General features: G+C 55.2%; 2 protein-coding genes across 3 annotated transcripts in view; both read right to left on the bottom strand.

Moving 5' to 3' along the window:
- The window catches only part of TGFB1 (transforming growth factor beta 1), a 23,770-nt gene extending 11,682 nt beyond the window's left edge, over positions 1–12,088 (bottom strand). Inside the window, exons 1-5 of one of the 2 annotated variants that reach the window (XM_023229522.2) lie at positions 11,166–12,088; positions 6,784–6,944; positions 3,532–3,649; positions 664–741; positions 381–528 (exon numbers count right to left, since the gene is read on the bottom strand). In XM_023229522.2, coding sequence (XP_023085290.1) covers positions 381–528; positions 664–741; positions 3,532–3,649; positions 6,784–6,944; positions 11,166–11,520 — 860 coding nt within the window. In that variant the 5' untranslated portion in view covers positions 11,521–12,088. Of the gene's footprint in view, positions 1–380; positions 532–663; positions 742–3,531; positions 3,650–6,783; positions 6,945–11,165 lie in introns of both variants that reach the window. The other variant, XM_023229521.2, reaches the window with a different exon arrangement.
- An 804-nt stretch (positions 12,089–12,892) lies between these two features.
- B9D2 (B9 domain containing 2) overlaps positions 12,893–15,231 on the bottom strand; it is a 10,053-nt gene continuing 7,714 nt past the window's right edge. Inside the window, exon 4 of the mRNA XM_023229523.2 lies at positions 12,893–13,456. Within this exon, the coding sequence (XP_023085291.1) occupies positions 13,143–13,456 (314 nt within the window). The 3' untranslated portion in view covers positions 12,893–13,142. The remainder of the gene's footprint in view (positions 13,457–15,231) is intronic.

Genomic DNA, 15,231 nt, shown 5'->3' with positions numbered 1-15,231 from the left:
GGGGGGGGGGGGGAGTTTTTTTTTTGTTTTTTGTAGCTGGGATTATAGGCGCCCACCTCCACACCTGGCTAATTTTTGGATTTTTAGTAGAGACAGGGGTTTCACCATGTTGGTCAGGCTGGTCTCGAGCTCCCGACCTCAGGTGATCCACCTGCCTCGGCCTCCCAAAGTGCTGGGATTACAGGCATGAGCCACCGCACCCGGCACAAGACTCTCAGTTCTTACACCCAGACCTCATCCCCTGAGCCCTCCAAGCTAAAGGAGACAGATGCCCAGCCCAAGCACGGCACCAGCCAGGTGTCCAACCTGGAGCACCTGGTCAGCAGATGGCAGTCATGCCCCCAGCCTGGAAGGTCTCCATCCAAGGATACAAGGCTCACCTGAAGCAGTAGTTGGTGTCCAGGGCTCGGCGGTGCCGGGAGCTTTGCAGATGTTGGGCCCTCTCCAGCGGGGTGGCCATGAGAAGCAGGAAAGGCCGGTTCATGCCATGAATGGTGGCCAGGTCACCTCGGCGGCCGGTAGTGAACCCTGCTTTGGTGTGGGAGTCAGGGGATAGAGGACATACACACACACTCTCAGTGGGATAAGTGGGGCATGGGGCAGATGGAGACACACGCACGCACACACATCACAGCTGGGCATGGCCAGGGAAGCAAGCCTCACCGTTGATGTCCACTTGCAGTGTGTTATCTTTGCTGTCACAGGAGCAGTGGGCGCTAAGGCGAAAGCCCTCAATTTCCCCTGTAGGAGTGGGGAGAAGGAAGCCAGTCTGAGAGTGCAGCTCACCCAGCCCCTGGAGGAAGAGGAAGGAAGGAGCAAAGTCCAGGGGTTCCTTCCTGCCTCCCCCACCCACCCCACTCTGCCCTCTTGCTGCAGATCTTCTTTTTTTTTTTTTTTGAGACAAGGTCTTGCAGCCTCAACCTCCCAGGCCAAAGCAATCCTCCCATCTCAGCCTCCCGAGTAGCTGGGACCACAGGTGCATGTTACCATGCATGGCTAATTATTTTTTGAGATGGAGTCTGGCTGTGTTGCCCAGGCTGGAGTGCAGTGGCGTGATACCAGCTCACTGCAACCTTCACCTCCCAGGTTTAAGCGATTCTCCTGCCTCAGCCTCCCAAGTAGCTGGAATAACAAGCGTGCACCACCACACCCAGCTAATTTTTTGTATTTTTAGTAGAGATGGGGTTTCACCATGTTGGCCAGGCTGGCCTTGAACTCCTGACCTCAGGTGATCCACTGGCCTCAGCCTCCCAAAGTGCTGGGATTACAGGCATGAGCCACTGCACCCAGCCTACACAGCTACTTTTTAAATTTTCTGTAGAGACAGAGGTCTCGCTATGTTGCTCAGGCTGGGCTCAAGCAATCCTCCCGCCTTGGCCTCCCAAAGTGCCAGGATTACGGACATGAGCCACTGCACCCGGCCAGCATCAATCTCTTGAATGAATGAGTGAATGATATTTTCTAAGCTCCTACGATGTGCCGAAGCCTGTGCTGTGTGCTTGGGACTCAGCATTGACCAAGACAGATGAAATCCTTCTAGGCCTTTGTCGAACAGCCCAGGACACTCCTCTCGGTGCCCACCTGCTCCCTAATCCCTATTTTTTGTTTCTCGTTTCTTTTTTTTTCGAGACGGAGTTTTACTCCTGTTGCCTAGGCTGGAGCACAATGGCGCAATCTTGGCTCACTGCAATCTCCGCCTCCTGGGTTCACGCAGTTCTCCTGCCTCAGCCTCCCGGGTAGCTGGGATTACAGGCATGCGCCATCACGCCCAGTTAATGTTGTATTTTTAGTAGAGATGGGGTTTCTCCATGTTGGTCAGGTTGGTCTTGAACTCCCAACCTCAGGTGATCCACTCACCTTGGCCTCTCAAACTGCTGGGATTACTGGCATGAGCCACCGTGCTTGGCCCACTAATCCTTATTTTTTCTTTCTTTTTTTTTTTTTTTTTTTTTTTGAGACGGAGTCTTGCTCTGTCGCCCAGGCTGGAGTGCGGTAGTACGATCTTGGCTTACTGCAAGCTCCGCCTCCCGGGTTCACACCATTCTGCCTCAGCCTCCCAAGTAGCTGGGACTATAGGCACCTACCACCATGCCCGGCTAATTTTTTCTTTTTTTGGACTTTTAGTAGAGACAGAGCTTCACCTTGTCAGCCAGGATGATTTCGATATCCTGACCTTGTGATCCACCCTCCTTGGCCTCCCAAAGTGCTGGGATTACAGGTGTGAGTCACCACGCCCCCTAATCCCTATTTTTTCATGTGGCCAAACTACTATTTATCCTGTGAGTCTCCACACAATCACCCTCACCCAGCAAGCCCTCCTAGGCTCCCCAGATGGGTCTGGGTGCCTTCTGGGCTCCCAACAGCACTTAGGGCATCCCCCATCCTGCATGCCTCTCTGTCCCAGCCTTGTCCTCTCTGCTCGTGCCTCCCCGTCCCATCCTCAATCATTCTAGGTCATTCCTGCCTGGTGGGGCAAGATCTGTTCGATGTCCAGAAGTGACTGTGGGCCCCATAAGGGCAGAACTGAGGGCTGTCTTGGTTATCACTATGTCCCCCACCCCACCCAGCACAGGGCCAGACACACAGCAGGAACCTGTGGGCAATGACTGAATAAAAGCATATATGAGAGGGAGGTGAGGGAGAGAGAGATGGGCACCATGGCCCCTGCCAGGAACTGGACAGAGACAGTCATATCCGGGACAGATCAAATGAGTTAGGCTCTCTGGCCTCTGGGCCTTTGCACAGACTGTTCCCCTTGCCTGGAACACTTTTTCTTTCTTTTATTTGAGATGGGATCTCACTCTTTCATGTAGGCTGGATTGCAGTACTGTGATTATGGCTCACTGCAGCCTCGACCTCCCAGGCGCAGGTGATTCTCCCACCTCAGTCTCCCAAGCAGCTGGGACTACAGGCGCGCACCAGCATGCATGGCTAATTTTTGTATTTTTTTGTAGACACTGGATTTTGCCATGTTACCCAGGCTGCTCTCAAACTCCTAAGCTCCAGCGATCCATCCTCCTTGGTCTTCCAAAGTGCTGGGATTATAGGTGTAAGCCACCGTGCCCAGCCCCAGAATACTCTTACACCTCTCCTTTTCCTGATCATTCCACTCATCCCTTCAACATCAGGTATGGTGCCCCTCCTCCAGGAAGCCCTCCCTGATTCTGGGCTGGGTCAGGTACCTCCTTTGGGCTCCCCATCCCGGTCCCACCCACTCTGGGTCATCACTGCCTTACAGGTCTGCTCCCCAGCTACCCACCCAATGAACTATATGAGCTCTATGAGGGCAAGGATGGGGCTGTTTTGGTCATCGCTCTGTCCTTAGCCTCACCCATCACAGGGCAGGGCAGAGAGGTGCTCAGGAAACAGATTAGCCAATCACTCGGGTTTCCATGCCACAGAGGGGAGCCAGGTCTCAGTACTTTCACACCAGTATGCGGCGGAGAGGGATCCTAGGCAAAGTGACCCCAAGACAAACAATGGGGTGCACCCCATTGAGAAACAGGGGTGGGACACACAAGTGATCCTCACCTCCGCGGCTCAACCACTGCCGCACAACTCCGGTGACATCAAAAGACAACCACTCCGGCGAGTCACTGGGCGCCAGCAGCCGGTTGCTGAGGTATCGCCAGGAATTGTTGCTGTATTTCTAGAGGATGATGAAGTTGGGAGAGAGAGAGTGGGTATATGCTGCCACGCCCCCTCAGATACTAACTCAACCCTTCACCCCATCTGCTTCCAGAAAGTTCCCACGCACTACCTTCTCAGACAGCCACGCTGTGTGGTCCTGGGGCACCCATCCTCCCCCACAGCACCCATGAGAGGAAGGGTGGAGAAAAAGCCCAGGCTGCGGTTAAGGCACCTTCACACAGCTCAGTCGAAGGCGTTCTCCGGCGTTCTCCTGCCTTCTCCGGCCTGTTTCCTCATTGGTGAAATGCTAAGCCCCACTCAGCGTGGACAGCCCACAATGCTAAAATTCCGCTGCTAACATTCTGGGCTGGGCACAGTGGCTCACGCCTGTAATCCCAGCACTTTGGGAGCCCAAGGCAGGTGGATCACTTGAGGTCAGGAGTTCAAGACCAGCCTGGCCAACATGGTGAAACCCCATCTCTACTAAAAATACAAAAATTAGCCAGGCATGGTGGCGTGCGCCTGTAGTCCCCACTATTTGGGAGGCTGAGGCAGGAGAATTGCTTGAGCCCGGAAGACAGAGATTGCAGTGAGCCAAGATCCCACCACTGCACTTCAGCCTGGGTGGCAAGATGAGACTTTGTTTCAAAATAATAATAATGAATACATAAATAACAAATACAATAAAATTCTGCTGCAAACATTCTGGGGTTTGCTGAGCATGCAGTTCTGCAAATTTGACACCCTGAATTCTAAGTCAGTAACTCAGAAGTCATTTTGTGATTCAAATGTTTGATAATATCCCAAGATTTCCACATTTAATGAGCCTGAGAAGCTTTAGAAGACTAATGTTCTATACACCCAAGAGCCTGCCAAGCTGCACCTAGATGCTGGAGGCACCCAACATCTGTATAGTATAATTTTCTGGGCCGGGTACAGTGGCTCACGCCTGTAATCCCAGCACTTTGGGAGGCCGAGGCGGGCAGATCACCCGAGGTCAGAAGTTCAAGACCACCCTGACCAATATGGAGAAACCCCATCTCTACTAAAAATACAGAATTAGCTGGGCGTGGTGGCGCATGCCTGTAATCCCAGCTACTCGGGAGGCTGAGGCAGGAGAATTGCTTGAACCCGGGAGGCAGAGGTTGCAGTGAGCTGAGATCGTGCCATTGCACTCCAGCCTGGGCAACAGCAGCAAAACTCCATCACAAAAAAAAAAAGAAGAAGAATTTTCTGGGGCTGGATAGACCACTCCAGGGCCTGCAGAATAAAGCTGAATTCCCCAAACTCCAAGAGGCCAAGCTAACATAGGACAAAGTTCTCTCACTATGAAAGTCTGAAATCTACCATCCAATGAGTGTAACATTCCCTCTGATGTGGACTGTAGCTCATAGAAACTGCTAGAGCCTCCAGCCCTTCCAGATGCCCCAGTCCTCTTGGAAGCTCCCTATCTTCTACAGCAGTGCTGTCCTAAAGAACTTTCTGGAAATGTTTTTTATCTGCAACATCCAAAATAGTGGCTGCTAACCACATGTGACTATAGAGCACTAGAAATACAACCAGTGAGAATGAGGATTTGTTTTTCATTTTTATTTTTTGAGACAGAGTCTTGCTCTTTTGCCCCGGCTGGAATGCATGGTATGATCTCCACTCACTGCAGTCTCCACCTCCCAGGGTCAAGCGATTCTCCCGCCTCAGCCTCCTGAGTAGCTGGGATTACAGGGGCCCGCCACCACACCTGGCTAATTTTTGTATTTTTAGTACAGATGGAGTTTCGCCATGTTGGCCAGGCTGGTCTTGAACTCTTGACCTCAAGTGATCCACCCACCTTGGCCTCCCAAAGTGCTGGGATTACAGGCATGAGCCACCACACCTGGCCTATATATATATTTTTTGAGACAGGGTCTCATCCATCACCCAGGCTGGAGTGCAGTGGTGCAATCACAGTTCACTACAGCCTCGACCTCCTGGGCTCATTCAATCCTCCCACCTCAGACTACTGAGTAGCTGGGACTAGAGGCACGCATCACCGTTAACAGGCTAATTTTAGTATTTTTTGTAGAGCCCAAGTTTCAAAATGTTTCCTAGACTGGTCTCGGACTCCTGGGCTCAAGCAATCTGCCTGCCTCAGCTCCCCAAAGTGCTGGGAGTAGGGATGTGAGCCACTATGCCTGGCCCTAAATTTTTAATTTAATTTTAAATAATTTAAATTTTAATCAAGTTAAATGTGACTAGTGGCTGTCCCATTGGACAGAATGATTCTACAGTCCCCAACCTTTTCAGAGATCCCAACTTTCAAGAATCCTGTGTGCTTAAAGAGTCCAACTCCTAAGATTCCAGCCTTCTAAGTTTTTAACGTCCTAGGATGCAAAGAGTCTGAACGTTTAAAAGCGCTCTAGATTCCGGGTGCGGAGGCTCACCCGTGCCTGTAATCCCAGCACTCTGGGAGCCTCAGGTAGGAGAATCACTTGAGGGCAGGGGTTCGAGACAAGCCTGGCCAACATGATAAAACTTCGTCTCTACTAACAATACAAAAATTAGCCCAGTGTGTTGGTACATGCCTGTAATCCCAGCTACTCAGGTGGCTGAGGCAGGAGAATCACTTGAAGCCAGGAGGCAGAGGCTGCAGTGAGCCGAGATCAAGTCATTGTACTCCAGCCTGGGCAACAGAGCAAGACTCCATCTCAAAAAAAAAAAAAGAGGCAAGGCGCAGTGGCTCATGCCTGTAATCTGAGCACTTTGGGAGACCAAGGTGGGTGGATCACGAGGTCAGGAGTTCGAGACCATCCTGGCCAACATGGTAAAACCCCATCTCTACTAAAAATACAAAAATTAGCTGGGTGTGGTGGTGCATGCCTGTAATCCCAGCTGCTTGGGAGGCTGAGGCAGGAGAATCACTTGAACTCAGGAGGCGGAGATTGCAGTGAGCTGAGGTCGTACCACTGCACTCCAGCTTGGCAACAGAGTGAGACTCTGTCTCAAAAAAGAAAAAAAAAAAAAAAAAGAGTCCTAGGACTGTATGGTTTGTATTCCTCTATCCTTCAGGGACCATCTAGGTGGACCTTGTAGCCAGCCCACCCACAGCCGCCCCGCTGGTCACAGCTCACCCTCTCCAGCCCATGCCCTGACCTTCCTTCTGGCTCATGTCCTCACCTGGTACAGCTCCACATGCTGCTCCACTTTTAACTTGAGCCTCAGCAGACGCAGCTCTGCCCGGGAGAGCAACACAGGTTCAGGTACTGCTTCTCGGAGCTCTGATGTGTTGAAGAACATATATATGCTGTGTGTGCTCTGCTTGAACTTGTCATAGATTTCTAGCAGGGAGAAATGAAGGAAGGCGATCAGGGGTTTGGCAGAGGTGAGGGGAGCTGGTGCTCCCAAGTCTAGGAGTTTTGGAGCTGACAACTCTGGGGTGGAGTCAGTCTCTGATACCTTTTATTTATTTATTTATTCTTTATTTTATTGTATTTTTTGAGATGGAGTCTCGCTCTGTCACCCAGGCTTGGAGTGCAGTGGCGCGATCTCTGCTCATTGCAACCTCTGCCTCTCCGGTTCAAGCAATTCTCCTGCCTCAGCCTCCCAAGCAGCTGGGACTAAAGGCACATGCCACCACGCCCAGCTAATTTTTGTATTTTTAGTAGAGATAGGATTTCACCATGTTGGCCAAGATGGTCTCGATCTCCTGACCTGGTGATCCACTTCGGCCTCCCGAAGTGCTGGGATTACAGCCACCGCGCCCAGCCCTGACTGATACTTTTTAGCTGTGTGACCTTGAGGAAGTGGTTTCTCCCCCTGGGGGTTTGTTTCCTCCTCTGTAAAATGGGTCCTAACCACTCCTCTCTCATGTAGCATCATCTGTCAAATCGACTAAGGCCGGCACTAAGGGGAACCACTCTGTTTGCTCTGGCCTTCCTTGCCCCAAATGCAAAGAGCCCCTAAAATGCAGAGTAAGGATCAAGGGCACAGGCTTTGGACTCAGACAGTGCCTCTGCTCCCTCTCCGCTGTCTGACCGTGGGCAGTTAACACCCTCTTTCTGAATGTCAGTTTCCTGTTATTCTTTGAAAACCAGCAATAACATTAAGCTCCCTGCACTCCCACCCAGACTCTCCTAATTGAAGCACTGTGTAATCTTGGGCAAATGAATTCCTCTCCCTGAGCCAGGTGCTCATCTGTAAGGCAAGACAGAGCGACTCTAGAATCCATTCCAGGATTATAGTGGGAAATTAGATGACCCAGGTCAAGCCATGTGGCACCAATTCTGTATACTATACAACTGGTCACTCAATCATGTATACACTGGTCACTCAATCATGTATACATTTAAGAGCACTGGCTGGGCACGGAGGCTCATACCTGTAATCCCAGCACTTTAGGAAGCCGAGGTGGTTGGATTACCTGAGGTCGGGAGTCCGAGACCAGCCTGGCCAATATGATGAAGCCCTATTTCTACTAAAAATACAAAAATTAGCCAGGCGTGGTGGTGGGCACCTGTAATCCCAGCTACTTGGGAGGTTGAGGCAGGAGAATCACTTGAACCTGAGAGGCAGAGGTTATAGTGTGCCGAGACTGAGTCACCGTACTCCAGCCTGGGTGCCAGAGTAAGACTCTGTCTCAAAAAAAGCAACAACAATTAAAAAAAAAAAAACCCACAAACAGCGCTATTTACCAGATGCTATTTAAAGCACTATACAAAGATGAAGACATTTAACCTCCCAACCTTATACTATTATTATACCCATTTAATAGATGGAGAAACTGAGGCACCAAGATTAAGTAATTTGCCCCAAGGTCACATAGCTGCAGACTGGGATTCAAACTCAAGCTATCTAGTTCCAGAGACTGTGCTTTTTCTTTTTTTTCCCCCAAGAGACAGGGTCTCACTGTGTCCTCCAGAGTGAAGTGCAGTAGCACAACCATGGCTCACTGCAGGCTGGAACTCCCGGGCTCAAGGGATCCTCCCACCTCAGCCTCCCAATATGTTGAGATCACAGGCATGAGCCACCACACCCACCCAGCTAGAGACTGTGCTCTTATCCCCTAAATGATTTTTCTACTTCTTTTTATTATTAGTTTTCCACTCTTAACTCCCTTCCCCAGCTGGTTAGGGAAAGTGAAGTTCATTCTGGGTAGGAATGGCTGTAGTGGGGACAAAAGGAATTAAGGTGTTTTCTCTTCTTTTCTTTTTTGAGACGGCGTCTCTGTCGCCCAGGCTGGAGTGCAGTGGCACAATATCTCTGCTCACGGCAACCTCCGCTTCCCAGGTTCAAGTGATTCTCCTGTCTCAGACTCCCAAGTAGCTGGGATTACAGGCGCCGCCCGCCACCCCACCCAGCTAATTTTTGTATTTTTAGTAGAGACGGTGTTTCGCCATGTTGGCCAGGCTGGTCTCGAACTCCTGACCCAGGTAATCCACCCGCCTTGGCCTCTCAAAGTGCTAGGATTACAGGCGTGAGCCACCGCACACAGCCAAGTTATTTTCTAGTTTAGGAAAAGTTTGGGGTTGGGGATGAGGGAATAGGCCATGAACTCCTGGACCAATTGGGACAACTGCTTCCAGCCTCCTATAGTGGGGGTGTGAAAAGAGACTGGTGAGAAAGGCAGAGGAAACCGCTTAGGGCCCCCTTGGATCCTCCTCCTCTTCCCCAGTCTCCCTCCCCACCCAGCCCCAAAAACCCCTATTCTTGGCCCAGAGGTTACTCAGCAAACCCCAAAGGAAAGGCAGAGCCTTGGCTGGGGAAGACAGATAGGGAGGAAGAGAAAGAGGAGGGAAAGGAAGGGTTGGAGGGTGCTGCAGAGAGGGAGAGGCGGTCAGATGCTAGAGACAGAGCCGAGGCGAGGACCGTGGAGGAGAAAAATAGAAAGGGAGAGAAAATAGTCAGAGAGACAAAAACCAGAAGACCCATGCGTGGACAGAGAGACTAACGGAGGCGAAAAGAAAGAGGCAGATGGGGACACACGTGCGAGAAGAGACACATGTGCATTTGTTGGGGAGAAGAGGATTGTAGGTGTCAGTGTTAAAGGAGCCTCTACAACGAAGGTGAAGCACGGAAGATAAGGCAAGGCTGAGACTTGGGTGCAGTGTGCGCGTCATTGGGCTGGAGCAAGCCCACACCGCCCAAAAGTCAGTGAAACCTAAGGGGATCTTCCCCAAGGCTCTGAACCACGCGGGTCGCCTGGGTCCTCGCATGGATGGACGGGCCGGCTCAGTGGGAGCCCCGCCCCTAGCTGGTAGCTGGGGTGAGGAGGGCGGGAGGCTTCGCAGCCAGGAGGGCGGGGACCAGACCTGCCCCGTCTCGCCCCGGGCTCCGCGCGCGATCCCCGCCCCCGCCGGGGGCATGGGAAGGAACGGGAAGGGAGGAGAGTGAGGCGGCCGGACGCTGGGGTTTCCCCAGCCACCTCGAGAGGAACTGGGGCTTTGGGGTCCAGACTGCCAGCGTTTAGCGCAGCGGGGTCCTCCTGCCCCTTGGTGGAAGCGCAGGCTCCTCCCCCCGCGCGTGGCACCCACGTGGGGCTTTCTCACTCCTCCCAGCTTGTCACCTCGGTCTTGTAGAGTCACTCCCCACCCAGCACTTCCCCTGCGGCTGGACTCCGCTCAGCCCATTCCCCTGCATCCTGCGGCGAGTGGCGTGGGGTGGGGGGGCGCTCAATGCTCGCGGCATGGATGGCGCTGGGTATCTCTCCTCCGCCCGGCTCACACCACCTTTCCCACGCTTGTCTCCCCTCTCGATAAAGCTCTTCCCATGACCCAGGATTCTAGGTCTTCTAGAAGCTCAATCCTCCTCTGGGCTCCCCACTCTGTCCCTCACATCCCTGTGTGAAACACCGAGGACACCTCTGCATCCCGGGCGCACTCCTGGGTCTCCGCTCCTCTCCCGCTTGCCTCCTCCTTCCAATAACCTCCCGTCCCTTTCTCCCCACATTCATCACACCCACTTCTGTTTCTCCTTCTACGATTCTCCCTCACCCTCGCATCCCGCATGTTCCTCGCAGCCTCTGGAAGTGGGTCCGCTCTCACTTTCCTCGCACCCCCTAGGGTTGCCTTCATCTAGCTTTTCTGTCCTTGAATCTTTCCACCTCAGGACCCCCAAGCTCTGGGTCAACTTGCCCCAGTGCCTCTCCTTTCCCAAATGCTGAGGTCTTCGCTTCTCCCACACCGGGCTCCCCTCTCCCCCACTCTCCTACCCCACGACCCCCTCCTCAATTCAACGCGTCCTGGAGGAGGGAGCCTTCTACCCTCCCCCATTGCTTCTATCCCTCTAGGGGGCTACCCCCATGACCCCGAATGTTTCTGTCGCCCTCTAGAAGTAGTCCACTTGGCTATCTCCTCCTCTCCAAGACCAGATACCTGGGGGGTAGGGGACTCAGTGCCATCCTCTTTCGGACACCCCCCTCCCACCATCCCACGTTCCCTTTGCCCTGGGGGGTCCTCTTCCTCCAGCCCGTTTCCTCTGCCAGTCACTTCCTACCCGTGGCCCCGGCACTCCGGCGCCCCCTGGGGGCCCCCCTCCCGGCTCTCCTGCCCCTCCGAGCTCACCGTTGTGGGTTTCCACCATTAGCACGCGGGTGACCTCCTTGGCGTAGTAGTCGGCCTCCGGTTCGGGCTCCGGCTCCGCACTCTCCCCGGCCACCCGGTCGCGGGTGCTGTTGTACAGGGCGAGCACAGCCTCGGGCAGCGGGCCGGGCGGCACCTCCCCCTGGCTTGGGGGGCTGGCGAGCCGCAGCTTGGACAGGATCTGGCCGCGGATGGCCTCGATGCGCTTCCGCTTCACCAGCTCCATGTCGATAGTCTTGCAGGTGGATAGTCCCGCGGCCGGCCGGCCAGGCGTCAGCACCAGTAGCCACAGCAGCGGTAGCAGCAGCGGCAGGAGCCGCAGCCCGGAGGGCGGCATGGGGGAGGCGGCGCCCCCCGGCACTGCCGAGAGCGCGAACAGGGCTAGTTTCGTGGGGAGGCCCCGCCCCTGCAGGGGCTGGGGTTCTCCCGGGAAAAGGTAGGAGGGCCTCGAGGGAAAGTTGAGGGCCTCAGGGAGAAGGGCGCAGTGGTGGAGGGGAGGCTTGGACCGGGGGTGTCTCAGTATCCCACGGAAATAACCTAGATGGGCGAGATCTGGTACCAGAAGGTGGGTGGCCTTGAATTGGGGATCTGTGGCAGGTCGGAGAGAGATCCGTCTCCTGGAGGAGAAAGGGTCTAGGATGCGCGGGGGCTCAGGAGACAGGCCGGGGATGAAGGCGGCGTGCAGGAGGTGCGCCCGAGGTCCGGGGAAAAGTATTTGCGGGAGGCCGGGTCGGCGACTCCCGAGGGCTGGTCCGGAATGGGGGCGCCTGAGGGACGCCGTGTAGGGGGCAGGGAAGGAGCAAGCGTCCCCGGCGGCAAAGGGAGGCGGTCTGGGGTCCCCAAGTCCTGCCTCCTCGCAGGGCAGCGTCGCGCCAAGAGGTCCCCGAGACTCCGGCTCCCAGCGGCAACGGAAAAGTCTCAAAAGTTTTTTTCCTCTTCTCCCGACCAGCTCGTCCCTCCTCCCGCTCCTCCTCCCCCTCCTCCCCGCAGTGGCGGGGGCGGCGGCGGCTCGTCTCAGACTCTGGGGCCTCAGGCTGCTCCTCGGCGACTCCTTCCTCCGCTTCGGGCCGAGGCCGGCCCCGCGGGCGGCTCAGAGCCGGGGGGGTGCCCCGGACGGGGCGTCCCCCCTGCCCCCGGCCGGGGCCCTCGCTGTCTGGCTGATCCGCGGAGGGAGGTGGGAGGGAGATGGCCCAGGGCGCGAAGGGCGGCGGCGGCGGGGACCGGCTGGGTCGGCGGGGGGTTTTGAAGCCGCCCCGGCCCCACCCAGGAAGCGCACGGGGCGGGAGCGCGGGCGGCCCCCAGGGGGAGGGCATGGGGGGGCTGGGCCACAGTCCTCATCTCGCGTGGGCGGGCTCCGAGGGGGGTCCCTTCAGCCCTGGGGGGAAGGGGGCGGGCACCCCGGCTCCGCCCCGCAAACAGGGTGCTGCCTCCTGGCGGCCAAGAGCCACCAAAGCGAGCGATCCAGAAGCGCTGTGGCTTTGCGGGCGGTGTGGGTCACCGGAGAAAGAGGACCGGAGGAGAAGGCTTAATCCGCGGGATGAGACACAGAGCGGCCGACCAGAGGAGGGGGACCCAGAACGGGAGGAGAGTGTGGGGCTGGGACACAGGGTAGGGGAAGAGGGTCTGTCAAGTTAGGGGCCTCGGGAGGGTGTCAGTGGGAGGAGGCGGCAACAGGACACCTGAGGGATGGAAGGGTCAGGAGGCAGACACCTGTAAGAATTGCGCTCCTTTACTGAGCACCTCCCCTGTGGCTAAGCAGCCTCTTGTCACCCAACATCCTGCGACCCCATACATTGACTGTCCCCAATTTACAGATAGGGAAACTGGGCCCAGAGGGACCCAGAGGTCCTAGCAAGGACAGGAGTCCTTAGCTGGGGTCCAGCTCTGACGGTCTCCTGACCACTGTGCCTCACTGGGTGTCCAGGGTGTGGATGGTGGTGGCACTGGAGACAGGGTCCCTCAGCACTCAACGCCATAGTGGTCGAAGTTGCGGAGCAGCAGGCTGATCTCCAGGTGCACGGTGCCACCAGCAGCTGTATGCAGGCGATAGCGGTCGGCCCCGCTGTATATGCTGTCTCCATGCAGCAGCTGTGGCCCACCACCCACGAAAGCCCGTGCCAGCTGCTCTCGCCAACTGCCCAGGGGCCGCCATGTGGGGCAGGCCAGCTGGTGTGTGCCCGGGCTGCTGGGCACATGGCAAAATCCATAGCCTGCAAGCTGGCAGCGGCCAAAGCTGTCCTGGGACCACACCTGGAAATGGAGCCGGGGCCAGCCTGCAGGAAAGCAGGGAGAGGGGAAAGGAGGGATGGGTGGGGACCAGACTCCTGCTCCTGATTCACCCCTCCTTGATACTCACCGGAGACCCCAGGCCCCGTCCTTTCCTCTCTGGGTTTTTGTCCCAGGGTTTCCAACCCAGCCTCCTTTCTAGACTCCCACCCTCTCATCTATCCCCACACAACTGCCAGAGATCTTTCCAAATCCATGTTACTCCCCTGCTAAGGATCCTTCCATAGCTCCCCAGTGCCCTCAGTATAAAGTTCAACCTCTTCAACATTCAAGGGCCTTCTAATCAGACCTCTGCTGAATTTCCTTTCTGTGTTATCCTCCTCCACGACCCCATGTCAGGGCAGCCCATTGCTCCTCCAGTCCCCAGGTAACCATCGTGGGCCTTGTCAGGGTCACCTCCTGCCTTCCCTCCTCGTGTCCCTGCCCTGCTCTCTTTGGGCCCAGGGCCTTCTTTCTTGCCCCTCTCTAATCCACCCTCCACCTGGCATCTGGAAGCATCTTTCCTTCCATAGCTTTGCCCATGTCCTCAGAACACAGTTCAGCTCCTCAGTCTAGTAGTCAAAGGCCTTGGAGATCCAGCCCCATCTCATCTCATGCTGACCCCTTCCCCTGTGCTAGGCCCTGTTCTAGCTAGCTGGGGACACGGCGGACATGAACATGGATGGCAGACAAAAATTCCTGCCCCCGTGAAGCTGATATCCTAGACAACAAATGTAGTAAATAAGCAAATTATAGGTTAGATCGGATGGTGGTAATTGCTGTGGAGAAAAACAGAGCTGGGTAGGGTGAGGGTGGGGATACCGCTGTAGAAGGGGGATCAAGGAAGCTTCACTAAGAAGGTGACATTTAAGCAAATGCTAAAAGGAAGGAAGGGAGTAGGCCATGTGGCCATCTAGAGGAAGAGTGTTCCCAGCCAGAGGGAACAGCAAGTGCCAAGGCCCTGAGAGGGCAGTGTCTGGTGGGGACGGCATGGCTGGAGCCCCGACAGAGTGTGCCTGGTGGGGATAGCATGGCTAGAGCAGAATGAGGTGGGGAGAAGGGAAGGAGGTGCCAGCCAGGTTGTGGAGAGCCTTGTGATGCATGCTAAGACTTTGGGTTTTATCCTGAGTGTGATGGGGACGACTGGAGGGTTCTGAGCAGAGCGGAGACGGGACCTTAGGTATTCACAGGGTTCCAGCTGCATGTGGGGTGCAGATTAGCGGGGGTTCGGGAAGGGGGCCCCACAGACAAGATTCCTGTCGTAGTCCAGGTGAGAGATGAACTTGGACAGATCAAGGTGTTGGGCGAGAAAAGGGTGAGAAGTGGGATTTAGGGTGTATTTCAAAAGTAGAGGCAGTAAGATTTCCTAATGGACAAAATGGGGGCTTGAGAAAAGAGAAAGCAAGGCTGATGCCACCACTGGGGAACCGGAGGCCCCAAGAGCTGAAAGGTTAGAGCTGCCCACCTCACCCACACAGCACCGGAAAGTTTTTCTTTCCCCAGCTCCAGCTTAAGGACAGAAAGATTATTTAAGAGTGAAATCTCAGCCAGGCATGGTGGCTCACACCTATAATCCCAGCACTTTGGGAGGCCGAGGCAGGTGGATCACCTGAGGTCAGGAGTTCAAGACCAGCCTGACCACCATGGTGAAATGCCATCTCTACTTAAAAGAAAAAAAAAAAAGGCAAAAATTAGCCAGGTATGGTAGAACACAGCTGTAGTCCCAGCTACTCATGACGCTGAGGCAGGAGAATTGCTTGAACCCAGGAGGCGGAGGTTGCAG

Source organism: Piliocolobus tephrosceles, chromosome 21, assembly GCF_002776525.5.
Source record: "Piliocolobus tephrosceles isolate RC106 chromosome 21, ASM277652v3, whole genome shotgun sequence".
NCBI classification, from domain to species: Eukaryota; Metazoa; Chordata; class Mammalia; order Primates; family Cercopithecidae; genus Piliocolobus; species Piliocolobus tephrosceles.
This window is presented reverse-complemented; position numbering and strand designations above follow the sequence as displayed.